Below are 23,523 nucleotides of genomic sequence, written 5' to 3'. Positions count from 1 at the left end.
AAGGAACTGGAGGGCGGTACGGCGGAACAGAGTGAGCCACCCCTTGTAAGAAGGTCTTAATGGGCCCTAGAGGGGCCAGGGGACGCTGGAGAAGAATAGACAGCGCCGAAATCTGTCCCTTCAGAGAACTGAGGCTCAGCCCCAGGTCCAGACCCGACTGGAGGAAGGACAGGAGTGTGGGAAGGGAGAATCGGAGAGGAGGGATGCTCCGGGACTCACAGAACCCCAGATAGGACCTCCAAACCCGATAGTAGATCCTAGAGGATACAGGCTTACGAGCACGGATCATGGTGCGGATTACGTCCGCGGAGAAACCCCGTCGCGTTAAGACGGCGGTCTCAATAGCCACGCCGTCAAACGTAGCGAGCCTAAATGCTCGTGGAAGATCGGTCCCTGAGAGAGAAGGTCTTCCCTGGAGGGCAGTGGCCACGGTGCGTCTGCCAACAGCAACATTAGGTCGGCGTACCAAGACCGGCGGGGCCAATCCGGGGCGATTAAAATCGCGGGAACGCCCTCTGCCGCGATCCTCCGAAGAACCCGTGGCAGGAGGGGAAAAGGAGGAAAGACGTACAGAAGGGAGAATTCGCGCCACGGAAGGACGAGCGCGTCGGCGCCGTATGCCTTCGGGTCCCGTGCCCTGGCCAGGTATAGGGGGACCTTGTGGTTGAATTTGGAAGCCATGAGGTCCACGTCGGGGCGACCCCAGCGAAGACAAAGGGCTTCGAACACCTCTGGGTGCAGGGACCATTCTCCCGGGTCGATGGTGGACCGGCTGAGGAAATCCGCCGCCCAGTTGTCCACCCCCGGGATGTAAATCGCAGATAAGGCCGGCACGTGCGTCTCCGCCCAGAGGAGAATGAGGGACACCTCTTGCATCGCTGCAGCGCTGCGAGTGCCTCCCTGATGGTTTATGTATGCCACAGCCGTGGCATTGTCCGATTGGATCCGAACAGGGTGGCCCTTCAGTAGATGGGTCCAGTGTCTGAGGGACAGAAAAATCGCCCTCAGTTCCAGAATATTGATTGGAAGTCTGGACTCCGATAGAGACCAAACGCCCTGGACGGACCGGGGAGGGAAAACCCCCCCCCACCCCCGTAAGCTGGCATCGGTGGTAATCACCAGCCAGTTCAGTGGGAGGAAGGACTTCCCCCTTAGAGGGATATGCAACCACCAGCTGAGGGAAGCCCGAGCCAGGGGAGGCAGAAGAAAGGTCCTGTCCAGACTCCCCGGTGATTTGTCCCAGGCCGACAGAATTGCCCTCTGAAAGGTGCGGGATCGGAATTGTGCGAACGGCACCGCTTCGAAACAGGCAACCATCTTTCCCAACAACCGCATGCTGGATCTGAGGGAAGGGCGGCGATGACGGAGGAGACTGTGAACCGACCCGCGAAGGGCCAGACGCTTGTCCGACGGGAGGCGGACCTCCGCCAACTCTGTATCCAGGAGCATCCCCAGGAAGATCAGCCGTCTGGAGGGGATAAGGGAAGACTTGGGGTGGTTGATAACCCAACCGAAACGCGTCAGGGTCTCCAGGGTGAGGTCCACACTGCCGGATGCCTGAGAGAAGGAGGGTGCCTTGACCAGGATGTCGTCCAAGTATGGGAGAAGAAAAACACTTCTTGAACGTAGAAGGGCCAAGACAGGGGCCAGGACCTTGGTGAACACCCGAGGAGCCGTCGCCAGACCAAGGGAAGGGCGACGAATTGGAAGTGATCGTCCCCCACCGCGAAGCGCAGGAAGCGGTGATTACATGGAGCAACCGGAACGTGGAGGTATGCATCCTGAATGTCGATCGAAACCATGAAATCCCCTCTTTCCAGGGAGGCCACTGCGGACCTGAGAGACTCCATCCAGAATCTCTGTAGTCGGAGAAAACGGTTCAGGCGTTTTAGGTCCAAGATCGGTCGCACTGAGCCTTCCTTCTTGGGAACCACAAAGAGGTTCGAGTAGAACCCCCTGAACCTTTCCGTCGGAGGCACGGGGGCGACGACACCCTTGTCCATTAGAGAGCGAATAGCCGCGAAGAAGGCGGCCGCTCGTACGGGATCCCGCGGAGGACGGGATCGGAAGAAACGGTCTGGCGGAATGGACGCAAATTCGATCTTGTATCCGCAAGATACAATCTCGAGCGCCCATGCGTCTGAGATGTGGGCCCGCCATACGTTCCTGAACAGGAGAAGGCGGCCCCCCACCCGGGTGGGTGGGGGCGCACCTTCAGGCAGAGGGCTGCTGGCCTGTGGGAGCCCGTGCAGGCTGGGACTTGCGCCAGGTAGGTTGCGTCCGAAAAAATGGCTTCTTGCGCCTATCTTGGACTGGGCCAGAGGAAGAAGAACTGACCGCGGGTCTAGACCCGGTGGTCTTGCGAAAGGACCGAAACCGGGACGAACCAGCGCGACCACGGGGGGCGCCCTTTGGCCTGGACTGGGGGAGGAGAGTACTCTTCCCACCCGTGGCCTCTGATATAAGTTCGTCCAGACGGGTCCCGAACAGGCGGGAACCCGTAAATGGTAGGCCGGCCAAAGAGCGTTTGGAAGCGGCGTCCGCCGCCCAAACCTTCAGCCAGAGTTCCCTCCTGACAGAAACTGCCAGGGCAGAGGAACGGGCAATGAGGGCACCCGCATCAAGGGAGGCCTCACAGACGAATTTTCCGGCCTGAACAATTAGTTGGGCTAAGGAGCGGAGGTCCTGAACAGGGACGTCCGACCCTAACTCCCGTTCCAGTTGCAAACCCCATTCAGAGACCGCTTTACCAACCCAGGCGGAGGCAAAGACCGGTCTAAGGGCCGAACCAGAGGCAGTAAATATGGCCTTGGAGAGGGATTCCGTACGACGGTCCTCAACAGACTGGAGGGAAGATCCGTCCTGTACCGGAATAGTAGTGCTTTTGGACAGGCGAGCCACGGGAGGATCAACCTTAGGCGGGGATGTCCACGTGGTCACAGAATCCGCTGGAAAGGGATAGCAAATGTCCAGCTTTTTGGGTGTAATAAAGCGGACGTTAGGCCGGGTCCAAGCCTTGGATACCACAGAAGAAAAATCAGCGTGTATGGGAAAAACCTTGGAGGCCTGTCTGGGGCGGAGAAAGGACACGCCGGCCTGTTCGGAGCTGGGGGGGGTCATCGTGTATCTGAAAGGTATCACGGATGCTAGCGATAAGATGCCCCACCGCGGACGCCAATTTGGACGGAAGCTCTGAGTCCATGTCCACGTCCGAATCCGCCAGTTCTCCCTCAGAAAGCGTATCCCTTTGAGAGGATAGACTCGACTGAGCTCGCACGCATGGCGGAGAGAGCGAAGCATCTGGAGAAGATGTGCGCTCAACCCTTGAACGTTTCTGAGTATGCCGGGCCCTGGAAGATTCGCTGGGAGGCAGGGAACCAGTGGGGGCGGCAGAAACGGTAGTCCCAGCGGGTGCGACAGGGATTGTGGCAGCCTGCGGGAGAGGCGGTCTATCCACGAGACGGCCCACTACGTGTGTAAGGCTTTCCACTGCCTGAGACAGAGACCTAGCCCAGTCAGGGGGTTCAGAGGCACCGGGGGTCGCAGCGGGAAGCGGGCCCTGCATCGGGGCCTGACATGCAAGGCAATGCGGCTCAGATTGTCCACGCGGAAAAAGTTCCTTACAGGCGGTACAGGCATGGTACCAGGGTTTGGGGGCACCCGTGGGATCTGACATGCTGAAAGGTGGTTGTACTCTAATACAGAGACCACAAAGGGTTATAGCAGCTATGGCCAGGAGGGTTAGGAGAGGGTTAACTGTCCTACCAGTGCCTCAGAAGAACGTCAGGAGTAGAGATGGAGCAGATCAGCAGCAGCAGAGAGCAGCAACAGCAGTGAGCCAGCAGATAGCGCCCACAGAAGCCGAGCGATGTACACAGGAGTTTAGAGATCCCCACAGTGTCTCAGCTTCCTGTCAGGAGTGAGGAAGCGCGGGAAATCTCAGCAGAATCGCGGGGAAAACAAGCTCCGCCCCCTCCAGCGCTTGCTCCGCCCCCAACAGGACGCGCGCGTAAGCCACGCCCCCTGCTGCCGAAAATGCTCTCAGGGCTAAGAAGAAGCCAGATGCCAGAAAATAAAGGGCCCGCAGGCCCCTGGAGTGCGGCGATTTGCCCAGGTGGGTGACCCTCTGCCACCAAGTCCCCTGTTTCGCCGAGAAACAAGCTCCACCGCGATCTGCCCATGTCGGGCATAAGCCCCGCCCCCCGATCGGAACGGAGCGGGCGGCGGCGGGAAGGGAGAGAGGGAGAGAGAATGCCGGGCTGAAGAAAGCAGCGTGGGGGGAACGGCGTGGAGGAAGGCGGCCCCCCTGCTGAGGATAACCTGAGGGGAGCTGGGGAGGGTCTGCTTGAGCGCTCAGAATAAGCGACCACGGGTGCCCCCCTTACCCAGAGGGGTAGGTGCTGCAAATAGGGACGGGGTATGGGCTGGAATAGCCATCTCACCGAACGACGTCTTCACCCTCAGTTCCTTCCAGCAGGGTCGCCCCTTCAGCCACTGGCACCGCAGTGGCAGGAAGCTGGTAGAGGGGCTTGGCGTGCGGGCGACCCCCTAGCTGGCGGGATGTAGGGGAGCCATTGCTGCCCAGATCCTCCTATTGCTTCTGTGGGGGAGGCAGCAGTGCAGATAAATTGGCACTGGCGCAGCTCAACCCCGGGAGAGCAGAGAGGTCCATGCGTCTCTGGTATCCCTAGGAAAAAGTAAAATAACAAAATTAGAAAAATAAAATATCAAGGAGAAAACAGCCCTGCAGTAGCAGGGAGTGTCTTGCCTCCTTGGACACTAAGCTAAAACTGGTAGCCTCTATCTCCAGGCTGAGGGTATAGCTGATGGAGGAGGGGCTTAACAGTTTTACTTAGTGTCACGCCTCCTAGGGAGCTGAGCTATACCCAAGGTCTGTGTCCCCCAAGGAAAATGGGCGAGAAATCTGTGTTGCTCAGCGACAGCCCCGAAACCTGACAGATCTACAGGAGATCTGTGTGGAGGAGTCGGCCAAAATCCCTGTTGCAGGGTGTGCAAACCTGGTCAAGAACTACAGGAAACGTTTGACCTCTGTAATTGCAGACAAAGGCTTCTGTACCAAATATTAACACTGATTTTCTAAGATGTGTTCAAATACTTATGTTCAGCAGTGCAAGACAAATACATTCTTTAAAAATAATAGAATGTGATTTCCCGAATAAATAAATAAAAAATAAATATTTTTTTTTAAAAAAAATAAAAAAAAAGTCTCTCAGAGTGGGAATGCACCTACAATGTGAATTTCAGACCCCTCCATGATTTCTAAGTGGGAGAACTTGCAAAATCACAGGGTGTTCAAATACTTCTGTTCTTTACTGTATATCTAAGGGAACTTTCACACTTGCGTTGTTGGATTCCGGCAGACAGTTCCGTCGCTGGAAATGCCTGCCGGATCCGGAAATCCATATGCAAACTGATAGCATTTGTAGACTGATCCGTATCCGTCTCACCAATGCATTGCAATACCGGATCAGTCTCTCTGGTGTCATCCGGAAAAACAGATCCAGTTTTTCAGATCAGATCAGTTTTTCCGGAACACTTGGTGCCGGATCTGGCATTAATGCATTTTAATGGAAAGTAATGCTAGATCCGGCATTCCAGCAAGTGTTTCGGAATTTTGGATGTAGAAAATACCGCAGCATGCTGCGGTATTTTCTCAGGCCAAATACCTTAAAAGTGACTGAACTGAAGACATCCTGATGGATACTGAACGGATTGCTCTCCATTCAGAATGCATTAGGATAAAACTGAACAATTTTTTTCCAGTATTGAGCCCCTAGGATGGAACTCAATAGCAGAAATTTTTAACGCTAGTGTGAAAGTACCCTAATAGAATGTAGGGTACAATCTGCTGACTACTGCAAGTTTTAAACAGTCTCACAGTTTATGTCATGTAGGAGTTTCAATTATGATTTCAAAATAAAAGTTACGTTTTAAATATTGAAGCACGTGTAAAGGGACGTTCTATAGTCAGATGACTAAGTGTAAAGAATTGCTTGTACATAGTGGCTCTTTATTCTGCCTCATGGAGGGAAGGCGCCTCTTTATTTTGTCAAGACCATGTCATTGTTGAAATTTGCTTGGATGGACTTCTCCTTAGCACTAAATGATTCACTGTAAAATTCCATGTAACAGTACAGTCTCTGTATAACAGATTATAGGAAAAAATATAGGACATACAGCAAAAAAGCAGCACATGGCAAATTTCTGACACTGATGCCACAAGCTTATTAAGGCTTCAAGACAATAAAAGCACAAGCGCCAAGCAATTAGGATTTAAAGAAAAAGATCAACAACTCATACCCTTGCTGGAAGAAGGCAAAGCTGACACAAACGGGCATGTGGTGGATGCTAAGAGGAACAGGGTCTCTTTCTTCTGGAGAGTACTAGTCAAAATAAGGAGAAAATAGGTTCTGCATTAAATAAATAAAGTAAGAAAAAAATAAAGTTACAATTTCTAAAACGCTTAAAGGGGTTCTCTGGGCTACCGATACTGATGACTAGACATGAGCGAACTTCTGTTTTAAGTTCGGCGTCTAAAGTTCGGGTTTGGATTAGCGGAGAATCCCGATCTGGATCCGGATATGGATTCCGACTTCCGTTGTGGTCCGTGGTAGCGGAATCAATAATCGGCCATTATTGATTCCGCTACCACGGACCACAACGGAAGTCGGAATCCATATCGGGAACCATATCGGGATTCTCCGCTAACCAGAAGCCGAACTTTAGACGCCGAACTTAAAACAGAAGTTCGCTCATCACTACTGATGACCTATCCTCAGGATAGGCTATCAATGTAAGATCAGTGGAGTGTTCGACAACTAGTACCCCCATCAATCAGGTGTTTCAAGCTGTCCGGAGTGAACAGTGTATGGAGCAGACGTGTAGTTTCCGGCGCAGGCATACTGAAGCTCAACTGCCATTCAAGTGAAGCTGAGCTGCAGTACCCCGACATGGCCACTACACAGTACGCAGAGCTGCCTGCCTCCAGGTGCGTGCACTATATAGCACCCCACTGTGGCAGCTGCCCAAAACAGAAGGAGCTGGCTATCAAACCCCAACTTATCAGATATTTATGGCTTTTCCAGAGCATAAGTCATCAATATATTTTTTCAGCCCAGAGAACCCTTTTACAGGTGTTATTCCACAAAAATATACATGCAATAACAATGTTGTTCTTTATGGTAGCACCCATGCTGTTTATCCTTCTGGTCTGCTGTCTTCTGCATTTACAGGTGGACTAACAAACGTAGTAGCGTCCCATCTCCTTTCCTCCTCAGTGTCATAACACAGCTAATAGCCAGTGTTATATCTCACCCACAGTGCTTTATTCACATCTTCTATACTCCTCAGTATTCCTATATAATGTTCTGTGGGACAGTTAGTGTCTCCAGGTGTAGTCTATGGGCAGATATTATTACGGATAGTGTCCACCCATGTATACACATATGGCAGCCTCTTTTGACAGGTGACCCGATAGTGAAGGTACGCTTTAAGTTTTGATTTCACTTTGCGTCAAATCCCTATTCAGAGTGTTCAGGAGATTTCATTATTGGACAGAAAACATACCACTGTGACTTCTTCTCCTTGCACAGATACATCCGGCCTCCTGAAGTGACATAGGGCTGCCACGGCTGCTATACTTGCTGCATCGATTATGTTGCCCTCATGATTTAACAGATGTAGATCAACACGAATCTGCCACACCTAGAGTAAGAAAGAAGTAATTGAATATAAGGAAAACTCTCCTATTCATCTGACTGTGGCTTGGAGAAATGCATATATTTGCCACTGAAAGGAACCTCATTAGATGAATGGAAATCAATTTTTATTTTTTTAAATTTCTGCAACAAAATCAGCCACATGTAAATATTACTTAAAATAAAACAGTAGTATAAGGTCAGAAACAATGCTTCAGTGCTTAATGGGGTTGTCCCAGTGTATAAATGTATATTTTAATTCAGAATAACAAATACTAATCCATTTAAGTCACTGCCAGTGCAGTGTTGCAACTGGTCAGCTCTGTTCCCAGGAACAAAGCTATATAGTGGAAGCATCTGCTATGGGGCCCAAACTAGAAGGGGCCCACTCAGGAGGAGGACTGGAATATTTTATCGCAGGGCCCAGTCAACAGTACTATGCAATGATATTATATACAGAGACAGTATATACGTGTAGGAAACAGACAGAGCGGCTGCTGGGCCTGAGAGAACTATCTTGAGCAGCCGCAGGAGTGAAGGTTGCATGGGAGGAGGGCGTTGCTGAGGGGCAGAGGGGTTGGTTGGTGGTAACTAATTCAAAGGTTTGCTGTGGGGCCCAGTTTGTTCCAGTTATGCAACTGTCTATTCATCTTCTCTGTTTTCTCATGACAAATTGTAATTCATGTTAGTGGTGAATTTGAGTCAGTGTTTTACCTTTATTTTTAAAAAAATATAAAAAGTATAGAAAATTTACTATTTTCAAAATTTAAATTTCTCTGCTTTTAAGACAGATAGCGATACCTCATAAAATAGTTAGTACTTAACAATTCCTATATGTCTATTTTATGTTGCCATCATTTTGTAAATGTCATTTTATTTTCTTAGGATGCTAGAAGGCTTAGAATTTGAAATGTATCACAGACCTGAGAAGTCACCCTCGGTGGGCCCAAAGATCTGGGAGAAGTACCGTATTTTTTGCCCCATAAGACGCACTCTTTCTTCCCCCAAAATGGGGGAGAAATGCCCCTGCATCTTAAGGGGCGAATGCTGCCAGTTTTACATCGCAAGCTGCGATGTATGAGCAGAGCGGGGACTCGGGGAGGGACTGGGAGGAGGAGCTGGGGGCCGGCAATAGCGGCGGGGCGGTGCAGTCAGTGTAGTATAGCACCGCCGCTCCGGTATACTAATATAAGATCTCATATTCAAGTAATAGTTATTAAACATGCCCCCCAACTGCTAATACTACCTTACATCCGAATCGCTGCTGTAGAATTCCAGCAGGCCGGGCGGGCGGCAGCGTAACTCGTGTCACCCTGCGCCGCCTACTTTATGAATGAAGTAGGCGGCGCAGGCAAGTGACGTCAGTGAGACGCGCCGGCCGTCCGGCCTGAATTTTACAGAAGCGATTAGGATGTAAGGTAGTAATAGGAGTTGGGGGGCATGCTTAATAACTAGGGGGGGGGGGGGGTTCGGATTGCAATCTGTGCATGGCACTGTTATGGCCCATAACAGTGTCAGTCAGCCACAGATCCCCCCTGTAACAGTGTCAGTCAGCCACAGATCCCCCCTGTAACAGTGTCAGTCAGCCACAGATCCCCCCTGTAACAGTGTCAGTCAGCCACAGATCCCCCCTGTAACAGTGTCAGTCATCCACAGATCCCCCCTGTAACAGTGTCAGTCATCCACAGATCCCCCCTGTAACAGTGTCAGTCATCCACAGATCCCCCCTGTAACAGTGTCAGTCATCCACAGATCCCCCCTGTAACAGTGTCAGTCATCCACAGATCCCCCCTGTAACAGTGTCAGTCATCCACAGATCCCCCCTGTAACAGTGTCAGTCATCCACAGATCCCCCCTGTAACAGTGTCAGTCATCCACAGATCCCCCCTGTAACAGTGTCAGTCATCCACAGATCCCCCCTGTAACAGTGTCAGTCATCCACAGATCCCCCCTGTAACAGTGTCAGTCATCCACAGATCCCCCCTGTAACAGTGTCAGTCATCCACAGATCCCCCCTGTAACAGTGTCAGTCATCCACAGATCCCCCCTGTAACAGTGTCAGTCATCCACAGATCCCCCCTGTAACAGTGTCAGTCATCCACAGATCCCCCCTGTAACAGTGTCAGTCATCCACAGATCCCCCCTGTAACAGTGTCAGTCATCCACAGATCCCCCCTGTAACAGTGTCAGTCATCCACAGATCCCCCCTGTAACAGTGTCAGTCATCCACAGATCCCCCCTGTAACAGTGTCAGTCATCCACAGATCCCCCCTGTAACAGTGTCAGTCATCCACAGATCCCCCCCAGTAACAGTGTCAGTCATCCACAGATCCCCCCCAGTAACAGTGTCAGTCATCCACAGATCCCCCCCAGTAACAGTGTCAGTCATCCACAGATCCCCCCCATAACAGTGTCCGTCATCCACAGACCACCATTAGTTCCAAACCCACCAAACACACAGCACACCTTTTGGTTAAAAATATTTTTTTTCTTATTTTCCTCCCCAAAAACCTAGGTGCGTCTTATGGGCCGGTGCGTCTTATAGGGCGAAAAATACGGTACTCAAATACGTATAGGGAGGGTAGGGTGCAATAGGGACTTTTTGGGGCTTTCTTTGGTTATATTTTTGGGATCTTTTAGTAATGTAGTAATAAAGGTTACCTTTTAGAGGAAGGTTTTTTGTTTTAGAATTTGAAAAGCAATTTTTAAAAATGTATTTTTATTTATTATTTTAGCAAATTTTGTCTGGGGAACAGCTGTGCGTAAACTTGCCTTACTCACGTTACAGCATCCCAAAAGTCTTTATTAGTTGGCCGGTCAGTTGAGGTTTCTTTCTCCCTGGGTGACTAATACCACATTACTCAACTCTGAATATTACCTGAGGCAATATCTACAATTATCAAATCTTTGGCCAATTCTAGAGTATTTATTCCCTAGACAGGCACTCCCAATACACCCGTTGGCTCACCAGGTTTGGAGAGCAGCAAAGCTCCACCAATATAATGATCTCCCAGATGTAGTTCCATTATGGAATAATCCTATATTTCCCCCCCCCATTTACAAAATCTAGAAGGTGTAGAGCTCTGGAAAGAATATGGGATTTGCACTTTGAGACCATTATGAAAATGGGGTTTTGCTCTCCTTTATGCAACTGCAGGAGAAATTTAGAGTGATGCGTAACCATTTTGATAGATATTTGCAGGAGCACCACACTCTCCACGCTCAGTTTCTAGGAGACAGATAGGAATCCTCACCACACAGGGCCCAAAGGCCTAAATGGAAGGAAAATATTCTATCTTTAATGGCGGAGGAATGTCAAGATGCTTTGGAATCTTCTTTAAAGGGTTTCTGTCACAACATTTTTCACTATTAAACAGGCTGACATAATACATGTGCCAATGTCACCTGAATTTAACGGCTATTTAATTTTTTCTGTGTGCCCCAGTTTGTTAAATTTTTACTAATTAGCCTCTAGGAGCAGGGGGGCATTGCTCCTGCTCCTAGAGGCTCTGTTCGCCCACCTCTTTCCACGCCCTTCTACAATTGATTGACAGGAACAGGCCAGCGTCTGTCTCCTCCTGCTGGCCCTGTCTGCCGGGAAAATCTCGCGCCTGCGCCGCCCAGTTCATTATTCGGGGAAGGACGCTCGCTGACTGCCTCACTGCGCCTGCGCCAAATACGTTGCAGTGAGGAAGCCGGCAGCCAATGCACAGAACGGCCAGCACACATTAGTGTGCATGAGCCCTTACACTGACAGTGTGCCTATGAGACTCAGCCTGGGGGCTGGGCCTCATAAGCCTCCAAAGCTGGCAGGTTCCGAGGCTAGTGTGAAGCCTTAGGCTGCCTTAGCAGCCATCTGCCCCTTGTCACTGTGGCGTGGGGGCCGATGGGACCAGAGAGGGAGTCCTCTTCTGTTAGTACCAGCCAGGCCCCTGCCGCAGATGGAGCAAGCCCAGCTTCTGCGCCCACCCACACAGCGCGCTGTACACATACGGCGAAGGTCCAGAAGGGGGTTAAAGAGTCCACTCAGCCTTTAGGCCCCCAATTTTATACACTGGACAACTCCTTTACAGTGCTTTTTATATTAAAGTGCTCTAGAAATGTAGATTTGTGTGAAGTTTCATACCAGTACAGTCCTTTATCAAATGGAGTCACTGTTGCATAATACAAAAAAAATAAAAATATAAATCCCATTGTGCGTGTGTGGATATCCAGTTGTGGACTCAAAAATGACCTTTGAGTAATGCAGGTCTACTTTATATGCCCCCCGCCTGTTTAGATTGGCTGCTCTACATAAGCACAAGCTCACCATGGAATCAAGGCATGAAAACTGATTTGCATTACAGCAAGAACAGAAATCTAAGCTACAAGAACTACTTCATGAGGCTAAAGAAAAAGTAACTGCCTGATAATAACAGTAATTACCTGCCCTTCTCAGGGCTGCTCGCTCACCTTCTCTCCTGCTTGAACACAAAGTGATTCAGTGTCAATACATTTGGAATTCCTCAAGCACCTCTCCAGCAGTCTGTTGAGCTTCACCAGCAGTTCAGATGACCTGGGATTCCAGTAGAGAAGCAGATTCAGTTAAAATGGATATTAATGTTGAAAAATAGGTCTTTTACATTTTCAAGTTCCAAAAGGTTTTCTGTAGACTTAAATTATGAATCGTGAACAGGGGTTGTGCCCTACATCCCTTTCCAGAGTTTTTTTTATTTCAAAATTGTATTAAAAGGGGTAATCTGGTTATACAGTTATCCACTATGCACACGGTAGGGATTAACTATTAGATTATAGTCCTACTGCTGGGACCCAAACCAATCATGAGAACGGGGGCCCTGTACCCCATGAAGTTTCCCTCTGGTAACTTCATTTCTATGGGAGTTCTGGAGATAACCAACTGGCTGCTCCATTCAAGGGACTTCATACTCTAACAGTGAAGGTTAAAGTACAAAATGTCCTTATAAACCCTGTGAAGGGAATACAAAGAACTAAGCGAAAATAAAACCTAACTAGAGCCAAGGCAAATATTAAGTCTATGTAGTCAGTCAGTACTGCCAGTGAAATACTGGGAACTGCTGGAACATCTCAGTTTCAGGGTTCATGATCCTATCTCAAAACTGGTCTTCGAAGCATAGTAGACATCTACAGATTAGGGCAGGTCCAAGAGTGGGAGGAGGAGGAGAAGTGCCAAATGTTTTAGAAAACACCAAAGGCATTGGATCTGATGGAATCAATTTGATCATGTTCCCATACTATTTACTCTGTCTTAGGTCTTATGCACACGCCTGTGTTCCTATTTCAGCCAAATCTTTCTAGGCACTTCTGAAAAGTGCAGAGAAGCTCAAAAAGTCGCAAAGTATGGTGCACACATTCAGTGCATCTTTTTTATGCCACAATTGAGGCGTGTATACGCCTTGATAAATGTCCCTCAATGGATCTGAAAAACACTAATGCCTTCTGTGTGCATTCGGCCTTTTCTCACTCCCATCAAAAGAAAGAGCAATTCTTGTCCAAATAGGACATGTTCTATAATATGAGGAATGGCCACACCGACCTGCAAAGAAATATGGATGTGTGCATGGCCCCAGAGAAATGAATGGATCAGTGTAGTATCTGCAAAAGATGTGTGGATAGCACACAGATGAAAAATATATTTGTGTTCACGAGGCCTAAGACTGCTGATACACCGTGCCTATTTGTCAGCCATCAGTACGTATTACAGAGCTGTTGCTCTTGCAGTCGGCTTGTTAAAAATTACAAGAATTAGATTTACACGATTTATGGAGAATCCTATACCCACAGGTGTGTCCATTCTCCTGTTTCTCTACTTCACATAATTCCCTGTCCAGAATAGACTTGCCAACTGGGTCGCTGGAGGCATCGTCCTACATCTCCCTAATAGGACTACTACCGCGTAGCCTGTCAGACCACTCTCCTATTCATATAGGATTACAATTTAACAGGGATGGAGGTCGTCCTACATCTTCTCTCTGGAAACTTAATCCATTTTGGATACAACTACTGGATGAAGGGGATCCTCTTACACAGCAGATTTTGGAATTCTTTAGCACTAATATAGGTTCAGCGGCCATGGGGATGGTATGGGATACCATGAAAGAAAACATAAGGGGTTTGTATATAGAGAAAATTAAACAGCGTAAGGCGAAAACTAGGGAACTCACCGAGGCTATACAACAGGAGGTAAAAGACTGTGAAGCTGCCTATGTAGGGGCACCTTCCCTGCGCACTGACTCCGTGTGGAGGGAGGCGCAAACTAAACTTAACGACCGCCTGCTAAAAATAGCTGACAATAAACGCTACTTCTTAAAGCAGAAGTATTTTGAGGCGGGGGGGAAATAGCAAGTCCTGATATCTTTTGTAAAACTCTGCTGGTAGACCATCCGAGCCCGTGGTCTTCTCATTAGGGAAGGAGATAATGGCCATTTTAAGTTCCTCCAAATCTAAGGGCTCATCTAAACATTTAGATGATTCAAGAGACAGCGTAGGCATTGATATCTTGGCAAGGTAGGATTTAATATCATCAGAATTTGTTGACCATTTTGAGGAGTAGAGTTCATTATAGTAGTTATAGAATTAATCAAGAATTATCGAATCGTCTGCTGAGAGGCTCCCCCGTCTAGTCCTAATGGTTAATATTCTAGCCGTACTTTCCTGTGAACAAATCACTCTAGCTAATAGACTTCCCGCACTTTCCCCACCTCTTGGAAACCTTCAATGAAGCTCTGACAGTGGGGAAACTACCAGCGTCTATGAGGGAGGCGGTAGTTGTGCCGATTCCAAAACCTGGTAAAGACCCGACTATACCCGATTCCTATAGACCCATTTCCCTTTTACCAACTGATGTGAAAGTATGAGCTAAAGTCTTGGCCAACAGGCTCAACAAGGTCGTCCCGTCCCATATACACGTAGATCAATCAGGGTTCATGCCGGACTATTTCTGAATCTTCAGAGGTCGATGGACACTGATGGCTGTCGGGCTGTACTATCCCCTGGACGCTGCCAAAGCTTTTGACAGCGTGGAATGGGAGCATTTATGGGAAGTTATGGAGGCTATGGGATTTGGACCGTGCTTTAAGTCCTGGGTCAAACTACTCTATAACTCACCAGTAGCAAAAAAAAAAAAAAAGCAAATGGAATACTCTCTACCCAATTTTCACTACATAGAGGAACGAGGCAAGGCTGCCCCTTGTCCCCCCTGTTTGCGGTGGCTATTGAGCCCTTGGCCTGCCCTTTTGCGCACTTCCCACTGGGTTCCCAGGAAGATAGAGTCTCTTTATATGAAGATGACTTGCTTCTCTATGTGGGAGATCTGCAACCCAGAATCCGCATGGAAACGCTTCAAAAAGGCAAGGAGGAAGGTGGCCTCTCCATCTCAAACCCATGGCTGTACTTCATGGCCGCACAGCTACAACACTTTAGAGGATGGGGTCGACATGTACAGCTGGGCCCCTCTGCCAGAATTGCCTCCGTGGTCATGAAACAGAAAACACCTATCACATTGGCAGAGCTAGGAAGGCCGCAGTCTTACGCTGGGAACTGCCCTAGAATCACATTAATAACAAAAGGTCTAATTGAAATTTAAGGAATTAATAGGCCTGGTGGGGTTTACCGACAACACGCAGTTATGGCGTAACCATCAACTACTGGAACTGTTCAGATTGGAGGGCTTTTCCCCTTGGGAAGACAAAGGTATTTTATTTTCATGTCAAGTTCAATCAGAGGGGGTGATGAAATATTTCACACAGCTGCAGGAGGAGTTTGGGCTACCTAGAACCCCATTTTTTCAATATCTACAATTAAGGGTACTTTCACACTTGCAGCAGAGGATTCCGGCAGGCAGTTCCGTAGTCTGGCAATTCGGACGCAAACGGATGCATTTAATGCATTGCAATACCGGATACGTTTTTCTAGTTGTCATCCAGAAAAACGGATCCGGTATTTATTTATCTTCTCACTTTTAAAGGTCTGCGCATGGGAAGAAAAAAAAAAAAAAAGCAGGAAAGTTTGGCGACTACCAGGTGTCAAGCTATAGCACACAAGTTCTGCGAAAACTGTACCCAACATTTACACTATCTGCAATGTAATGAAACTACCACATACCTCTTGAGTGTAAGCTCAAGATTTATGTGGAGTTGGACGTGTTTAATGAACACTATCATTTTTCTGACACTGACATGGACCACCTTTTCCCTTTTGCAAGAGCTAGAAGAACTACACAATACTAAGGGGTGGGGGGAGGTTTGAGACACCAAAACCTAATCCCCAGTCAAGTACATTTTCAAATGGTGAAATATACTTCACCATAAACATCAAATGAATCAAAATCAAATAAAAGAAAAAAGACTAACAGTTCACAATCTAGTAACATTATTACATTATCTTACCTTCCTGACTCAAAAGCAGGTGATGCCATAGACGAGAGTTCAAGGTTGAAGAAAAGAATTCCTTCAGTAGGTCTGTTCATCTTGGGGGCAACAAGTTCACATGACACTTGGCCAAGAACCCTAAAAGAATAGTATTGAATGTATAAACCACAACACATACTGTATTCCATTCCCTCCTACATAGATGTAACCATTTTAGTGCAGAAGAGCACTTTATGCCCAGCATGATAGCAACAGATACAGATATAGTTATGTCCAAGTAGCCCCTGAGACCTTGGCTTTGGGAGGCAACTACAACATGCTACTCATTAGAAAGTGTCCGTGCTCATGCTGTTCCTGCACACATCACCCATGAGGCCTTATTCTTCTGGTCCACTGGGGACCAGAAGCAGCAGGGATGGGAGCCACGGCACTAGAATATTCTGACCAGGTTTTCTTTTTTAATCGTGTCCGAACACCCCTAATTTTAACTTTTAGCTCTTGGACAGCCCCTTTAAAGCGGTTGTGTAGGCAGTATATATTGATGAACTATCCTGCTTCATCTTCATTAAACTGCGCGTCATCTCCCTTGCAGCAAAGTGAATGGAGCAAGTACTTGTAATTACACTGCATGGCTGACACTTCCGAGACCACAAGCGGCATAATAAAAAGGAAGTAGTGCTCCCATGGATCGCCATTTCCTCTTCAAACAGCTGGTCACCAGGGATGCCAGACCCCCGACGATCAGATTTTAGAATATAGGTCATTAATACATACTGTCTGCACAACCCTATAAACAGTACACTGGCAGTCCATGAGGTTATATCCACGTTACATACAAAGATTTTTTATTATTTTACCTGGTTTTGCCAAGCTCAACAATACAGCAGCCATACTCTGTTCCAAAGGAAATCTTAATATTTCTGTAATCGTAGGTTTGTCGGCCATCAATACGCTGCAGATAATAAAAAAAAAAAAAAAAAAAAAAAAAAAAAAAACACACATACTTAGTGCTAAGAAATGCAGAATTATACAAGGTACTGATGAACATACCTAAACAAAATGAATCCTAACCCCTTAAAGGGAACCTGTCATCACCGTTATGCTGCCCATACTAACGGCAGCATAAAGTAGAGACAGCCGAGTTGATTTCAGCGGTCTGTCATTTATAAGTTAAAAGTAAGTGGCTGCCGAGAAGCAACATCACAATCATTGCAGACTGGGCCTGGAAAAGAGCCATGACCACCTGAGAAGAGTCATGGGTATTCATAAATTCCTGCTCTCCTGCCCACCTGCTGATGACTGACGGTCTTCTACCCAGTTTTCTTCCTTTCTCTCTAGGAGAGAACTGCCAATCATCAGCAGGTGGGCGGGAGAGCAGGAGATTATGAATAACCAGGACTCTTCTCAGGTGGCCGGGACTCTTTCCAAGACCTGGACTGCAATGATTATGATACTGGTTCTCAGCAACCACTTACTTTTAGGCTACTTTCACATTAGCGTTCGGGTGTCCGCTTGTGAGCTCCGTTTGAAGGGGCTCACAAGCGGCCCCGAACGCATCCGTACTGCCCTAATGCATTCTGAGTGGATGCAGATCCGCTCAGAATGCATCAGTCTGGCAGCGTTCAGCCTCCGCTCCGCAGGCGGACACCTGAACGCTGCTTGCAGATCCGCAGACGGATCCGCTCTGAACGCAAGTGTGAAAGTAGCCTTAGCTCATAAGTGACACACTGCTGACATAAGTGACACATCAGCATAAAGTTGATGACAGGTTCTCTTTAAAGAGATTGTTAAAGATTATGTATTGATGGCCTATCCTTGACGAGTCTGGAACTTGTGTGTAGTCCTGTATTGCACAACCTGTCACGCACACAGCTCATCACCAGTCGCAGCCACAACAGCACTTTCTTTTTTTGATGCAGACGAGAAATTCATATGTTTCCCAAAAAAGTGCTGAGCAAAATCCTCTTCAATGCAATTAAAAGCAGAAATTGTATTGGGGTAATTGCATTGATAAATATGCCTCTGTATGAACCTGTTCAGATATATATACAGCAGGTATATATATCTCCACCAGGTGCTGGATCCTCACACTGCAGCTACACTGCAGATGTATCAAGGTGTTTATCAGTGATGGCCAACCTCCGGGACTCCGGCTGTGGTGAAACTAAGACTGCCACCATGCTTCATTCACTTCTATGGCGTTCTGAGAGCAGCCAAGCAAGTGTGCATCTTGGGAGTTGTAGTTTTACCACAGCTGGAGTGCCAGAGGTTAGCCATCACAGGTGTAGCGGAAAACTGGGAGAGTTGTCCACTAGTGATGAGCGAACTTCTGTTTTAAGTTCGGCGTCTAAAGTTCGGCTTCCGGTTAGCGGAGAATCCCGATATGGTTCCCGATATGGATTCCGACTACCGTTGTGGTCCGTGGTAGCGGAATCAATAATGGCCGATTATTGATTCCGCTACCACGGACCACAACGGAAGTCGGAATCCATATCGGGAACCATATCGGGATTCCCCGCTAACCGGAAGCCGAACTTTAGACGCCGAACTTAAAACAGAAGTTCGCTCATCACTATTGTCCACCTCTCAGATCAGATTCAAAGGCACTTTGTAAAATTAAAGTGGCTACATATTCGGTTGCCATGGGCAACTACTAAACTTTTGTTTTGCATCAATTTTTAAACATCTCCCCCAGTCAATATAAGGAGAGCAGACGGGGTTGTCTCACTTCAGTAAAAATAATTTATCATGTAGAGAAAATTAAAGGGGTTATCCGAGAGAATAAAATGCCCCCCCCCCCCCCATTATACATACTTACCTGACTCCCTGCGCTGCTCCTGGTCCCCGAACCGCAGATTCCCCCCGTGCGTGGATGAAAATATCCGGTGTCGGGGGGGGGGGGGGGGGCGGCTTCGGCTTGGAGTAGCCAAAGGCAGGCGGGGACAAACCTCCCTAGCGTCACCCGTGATGCTAGGGAGGCTCGTCCCCATCTGCCATTGCTGCTCACCCCCCCCTTACCAACACTGGATGTTTTCATCCGCGCACAGGGAGAATCTGCAGCAGCTGTGCGGGGACCAGTGCAGGGAGCCAGGAAAGTATATTCAATGTGAGGGGCCCGGCATATGGGGGGGCATTTTAATACAAGGCACTTAATAATGTATTGTGATTGACCATACTGACTTCACTGGCTAAATTATTTTTTTAATCACATTATACACTGCTCATATCCATGGTTATGAGCACCCTGTAATCCAGGTGGCCGGGACTGTGGGAGTAGACATAGACATGCATGTGCAGCAGCGCCCGTACCAGCCACCTCGTATCTGCACTGTAACCATGGAAACAAGCAGTGTATTATATGATGGAAAATTGAATCCAGCCAGTGAAGGAGGCAATATGGAAAATCACATTAGTAAGTGCCCTGTAGTAACTTTCTCGACATGATAAATGCCACGTGCTGAAGTGAGACATCCCCCTTTACGTTTTGGTTCTTAATTTCTGTCGAAAAATACATTTTCCAGGAAAACCTGTTACCTAATATCATCCCGTGTACACTGTGCATTCCCATGTCTGCGAGATGACTATACAGCTCATTTAGGATTACCTACCTTCCTTTCAGTGATTGCCTGCAGCAGGAAGGCTCTCTCACAGTTGGACAGCGGGGTCTCCCTCATTTTGGCTTCTCTCCCCGCGGTTTCTCTAACCACATATATGTTCACTACAGGTAATGCCTAAAATGTATGGGCTACACTGAGAATTAGAGGCCACTAACTTCACTTCTAGTCTCCAATACACACGTGAGGGATAAAGACGTCATCATAGCGCGCGCCTCCTGTCTGTCTCCGCCTCCTCTAGTGACGGGTCAGAAGTAGACGTCATCATAGCGCGCGCCTCCTGTCTTTCTCCGCCTTCTCTAGTGACAGGTCAGAAGGAGACGTCATCATAGCGCGCGCCTCCTGTCTGTCTCCGCCTCCGCTAGTGACGTCAGACCTCAGCTGTCACTCGACAAATGAGGGGGGTGCACGCATACGCTGTCAGACTGACAGCTGGGAGGTGTTTTTGTGAAGGCGGTGCTTTCAGAGGAGTGTGTGAGCTCGAGTAGCGGCCATTTTGTTGTCGATCAGGCGACATCCGCGAGTTATGCACCAGCATATAAATCATGCAGCAGTCTCGCTCATGGCTTGTTTATGTACGGATCAGGTTCCTCATTAGTGTTCACTGCAATCAGGCATTTCATGGAGAGTCGCCCAGGAGGTCCAGAAAATGTCTGCCCGATAAATATTACATATTTCCATCTCTGAGAACCTCCACGTTACCTACTCTGGAGGTTCACACAGCTTCAGTAGTTAAATATATATAATGTAAACATTTTTAGTTTTCCTTCTTCATTTCGGCCACACTGAGGGTTATCATCTTTATAATAGAAGATACAGCCTCAGGATGACCGCTATGCTGTTCTCTTGATAGGCTGCCCACAGAACAGCTTTACACTTTAGTGCAATGTGTGATGCTTTAATTAAGCCCCTACAGGTGGCAGACACTGAACAAGCAGTAGGACGGAACTCAGGTCCAGAGTAGGGATGAGCGGACCTGCTGTTTGGCAGGTTCGGGTATGTTATGAATTACGGATCCGTTATGCTTCCCGTACACTTCTATTATGATGGAATGCAAAACGAAATGCCTCTAAAGGCATTCAGTGAATTACATAATGTGCTGAGATACCGCAATCTATAACGTAATTCCCAACATACTGGCAGGTTCGTTCATCCCTAGTCTAGAGCGTACTATGGATGGAATTTGACTACACCATGTGAATATATAATTACCAGTAAAGCTCATATCAGTGCAGAGGTTGTAAGAGAGTCATATTCCTTTTAATGTCCATTTTAAACATTTAAAGGGGAACCTGTCACCGGGATTTTGTGTATAGAGCTGAGGACATGGGTTGCTAGATGGCCGCTAGCACATCCGCAATATCCAGTCCCCATAGCTCTGTGTGCTTTTATTGTGTAAAAAAAACGATTTGATACATATGCAAATAAACCTGAGATGAGTCAGAGCTTGAAAATATGACTCTTCTCTGGTCACACAAGCAAGATATGACTCTTTTATGTTAATTTGCATATGTATCAAATCGTTTTTTTTATACAATAAAAGCACACAGAGCTATGGGGACTAGGTTTTGCAGATGTTCTAGCGGCCATCTAGCAACCCATGTCCTCAGCTCCATACACAAAATCCTGGTGACAGGTTCGCTTTAAAGAGGACCTTTCATCGGTCCAAAAATTGCAAGAAAATTATCAGGCTACATAGAGCGGCGCCCAGGGATCTCACTGCACTTACTATTATCCCCGGGCGCCGCTCCGTTCGCCCGCTGTGTCCTCCGGTATCTTCACTGAATTGGTTCTACTAGGCGGAGTCTGCCCTGTTTCACCCTGGAACGCCCAGGGTGAAACAGGGCAGACTCCGCCTAGTCGAACCAATTCAGTGAAGATACCGGAGGACACAGCGGGCGAACGGAGCGGCGCCCAGGGATAATAGTAGGTGCAGTGAGATCCCTGGGCGCCGCTCTATGTAGCCTGATAATTATCTTGCAATGTTTTGACCGATGAAAGGTCCTCTTTAAGGGCTCATTCAGATGGCCGTAGTGCAGAACACGGACACCGGCCCATGTGTCTTCCGCAATTTGCGGACCGCACATGGCCGGAACTATGATAGAAATGTCTATTCTTTTCCGCCATTGCTGACAAGTATAGTACATGCTCTATATTTTTTGCGGAGCTGCGGAATGTGTCCACAATTATTCATACGGTTGTCTGTATGAGTCCTAAAGGGCATCTCTCAGCAGATTTGTCCCTATGAGGCTGCTGACCTGTTACATGTGCGCTTGGCAGCTGAAGGCATCTGTGTTGTTTCCGTGTTCATATGTGCGTGCAAATCTGCTATTTTAATATATGGAAATGAGCCTCTAGGAGCAATGGGGCTGTTGCCATCACTCCTAGAGACTTGGCTCTCAATACAGGTCCTCGTTAAAGTGCCTAAAACTCATGCCCTTTTAAACATGCCAGTTTTGAAGGAAGAACAACATTAACTATAATTCTGTCATGAAGGGGAACAATTTCTGGAAGTAACAAGAAGGGGGCGTAATACAACATATTATCTACCAACCGCACCTCTAGCTCCAAGGTGCCCAGTTTATGAGCACTAATGGCAGAAAATAAATGAATGAACTCGTAAAGTGTCACTGACGTTTGAAAAAACGTTTGCCGTGTCATGGTGACCAAAGGTTTTCACTGCTAGGGGTCTGAGTGCTGAGACTCCCCAAGCACTAATGTAGTCCTTAGACATTCTCTTGAGTCCATCTCACTTCTGTCTCCCACAGTAAGCGCTATGCGAGAGCTTTTCTCTCCTTATTTCAGAAAGCATTGGGGGTCTCAGCACTAGGACCCCCACCGATCCATACTTTTGATATGTTGCCATGACATATGAAAAGTTTTTTTAAAGTGCAGTGACAGTTTAAGGCCCCATTGCATGGGCTGACACAGCAGGCATTTATCAATCATCTTTTCTGTATGGGGACAAGGAGTGGCTGCTGTGATTACTTGTCCCTATAAAGAATCATCGTTGCTGGGGAGAAGATTGTTTTTTAGACAGCACCATCTGCTGGCCGGAAAAGATGATTTAGGTCAGGGATGGCCAACCTGCGGCTCTCCAGCTGTTGAAAAACTACAACTCCCAGCATGCCCAGGCTGCCTACACCTATCCGCCCTACAGCAGGGCATGGTGGGAATTGTAGTTTTACAACAGCTGGAGAATCACAGCTTGGCCATCCCTGATTTAGGTAATGAACTGGCAGCTCTTTCAGCACCTTTAAACTTGACAGTTATTGGCCCTATGAGCACTCCTTCCTTATAATTGTCCTGATCGTTGGCCCATGTAAAGGATGTGACCAAGATGTTGCATCTTATTTCTGGCAGTCACATTGCAAATACTGACAGATGTCTCCACACATGTGATAAGAAACTGCAAAGTGTCCTTGCAGAATCCTGCCTATGGGCATTTGACGTGTTTGCCAATTCCTTAATGAAAGAAAATACATATATAATTAGAAATATAATCCGTACTTGAATTTGTGTCACAGACTCCATGCTTTGAGTCTTATGTGCAGACTTTTCTTAACTAGCAGCAAGTGAGGAGATCTATGTACTTTCTGTGTCCTCATTATCTTTTTTTGGGATAACGGGCAAATTCCATAAACCTCAACGAGGATGGATGTATTATTTATGGAAAGATAAGATAGCAGAATTTAGATTCGCCAATGGAAAGCTCTGATCAGTATTTTGGGACTGACGTGCCTTGGGAATATGAATCTCTTACTTCTCTATGTGACCTTATTTTTTATTTTGCTTTTCCTTCTG

At 47.6% G+C, this 23,523-nt stretch overlaps 1 protein-coding gene across 1 annotated transcript in view; it reads right to left on the bottom strand.

The window, feature by feature from the left end:
• The window catches only part of EXOSC9 (exosome component 9), a 39,523-nt gene extending 19,550 nt beyond the window's left edge, over positions 1-19,973 (bottom strand). Inside the window, exons 1-6 of the mRNA XM_044302052.1 lie at positions 19,714-19,973; positions 16,963-17,057; positions 16,124-16,243; positions 12,171-12,273; positions 7,588-7,725; positions 6,322-6,404 (exon numbers count right to left, since the gene is read on the bottom strand). Coding sequence (XP_044157987.1) covers positions 6,322-6,404; positions 7,588-7,725; positions 12,171-12,273; positions 16,124-16,243; positions 16,963-17,057; positions 19,714-19,779 — 605 coding nt within the window. The 5' untranslated portion in view covers positions 19,780-19,973. The remainder of the gene's footprint in view (positions 1-6,321; positions 6,405-7,587; positions 7,726-12,170; positions 12,274-16,123; positions 16,244-16,962; positions 17,058-19,713) is intronic.
• Positions 19,974-23,523: the final 3,550 nt, after the last annotated feature.

The sequence above is a fragment of the Bufo gargarizans genome, chromosome 1 (genome assembly GCF_014858855.1).
Source record: "Bufo gargarizans isolate SCDJY-AF-19 chromosome 1, ASM1485885v1, whole genome shotgun sequence".
Classification (NCBI taxonomy): domain Eukaryota; kingdom Metazoa; phylum Chordata; class Amphibia; order Anura; family Bufonidae; genus Bufo; species Bufo gargarizans.
Note: the sequence above shows the minus strand (reverse complement) of the source record. Positions and strands in the feature narration are given on the sequence as shown.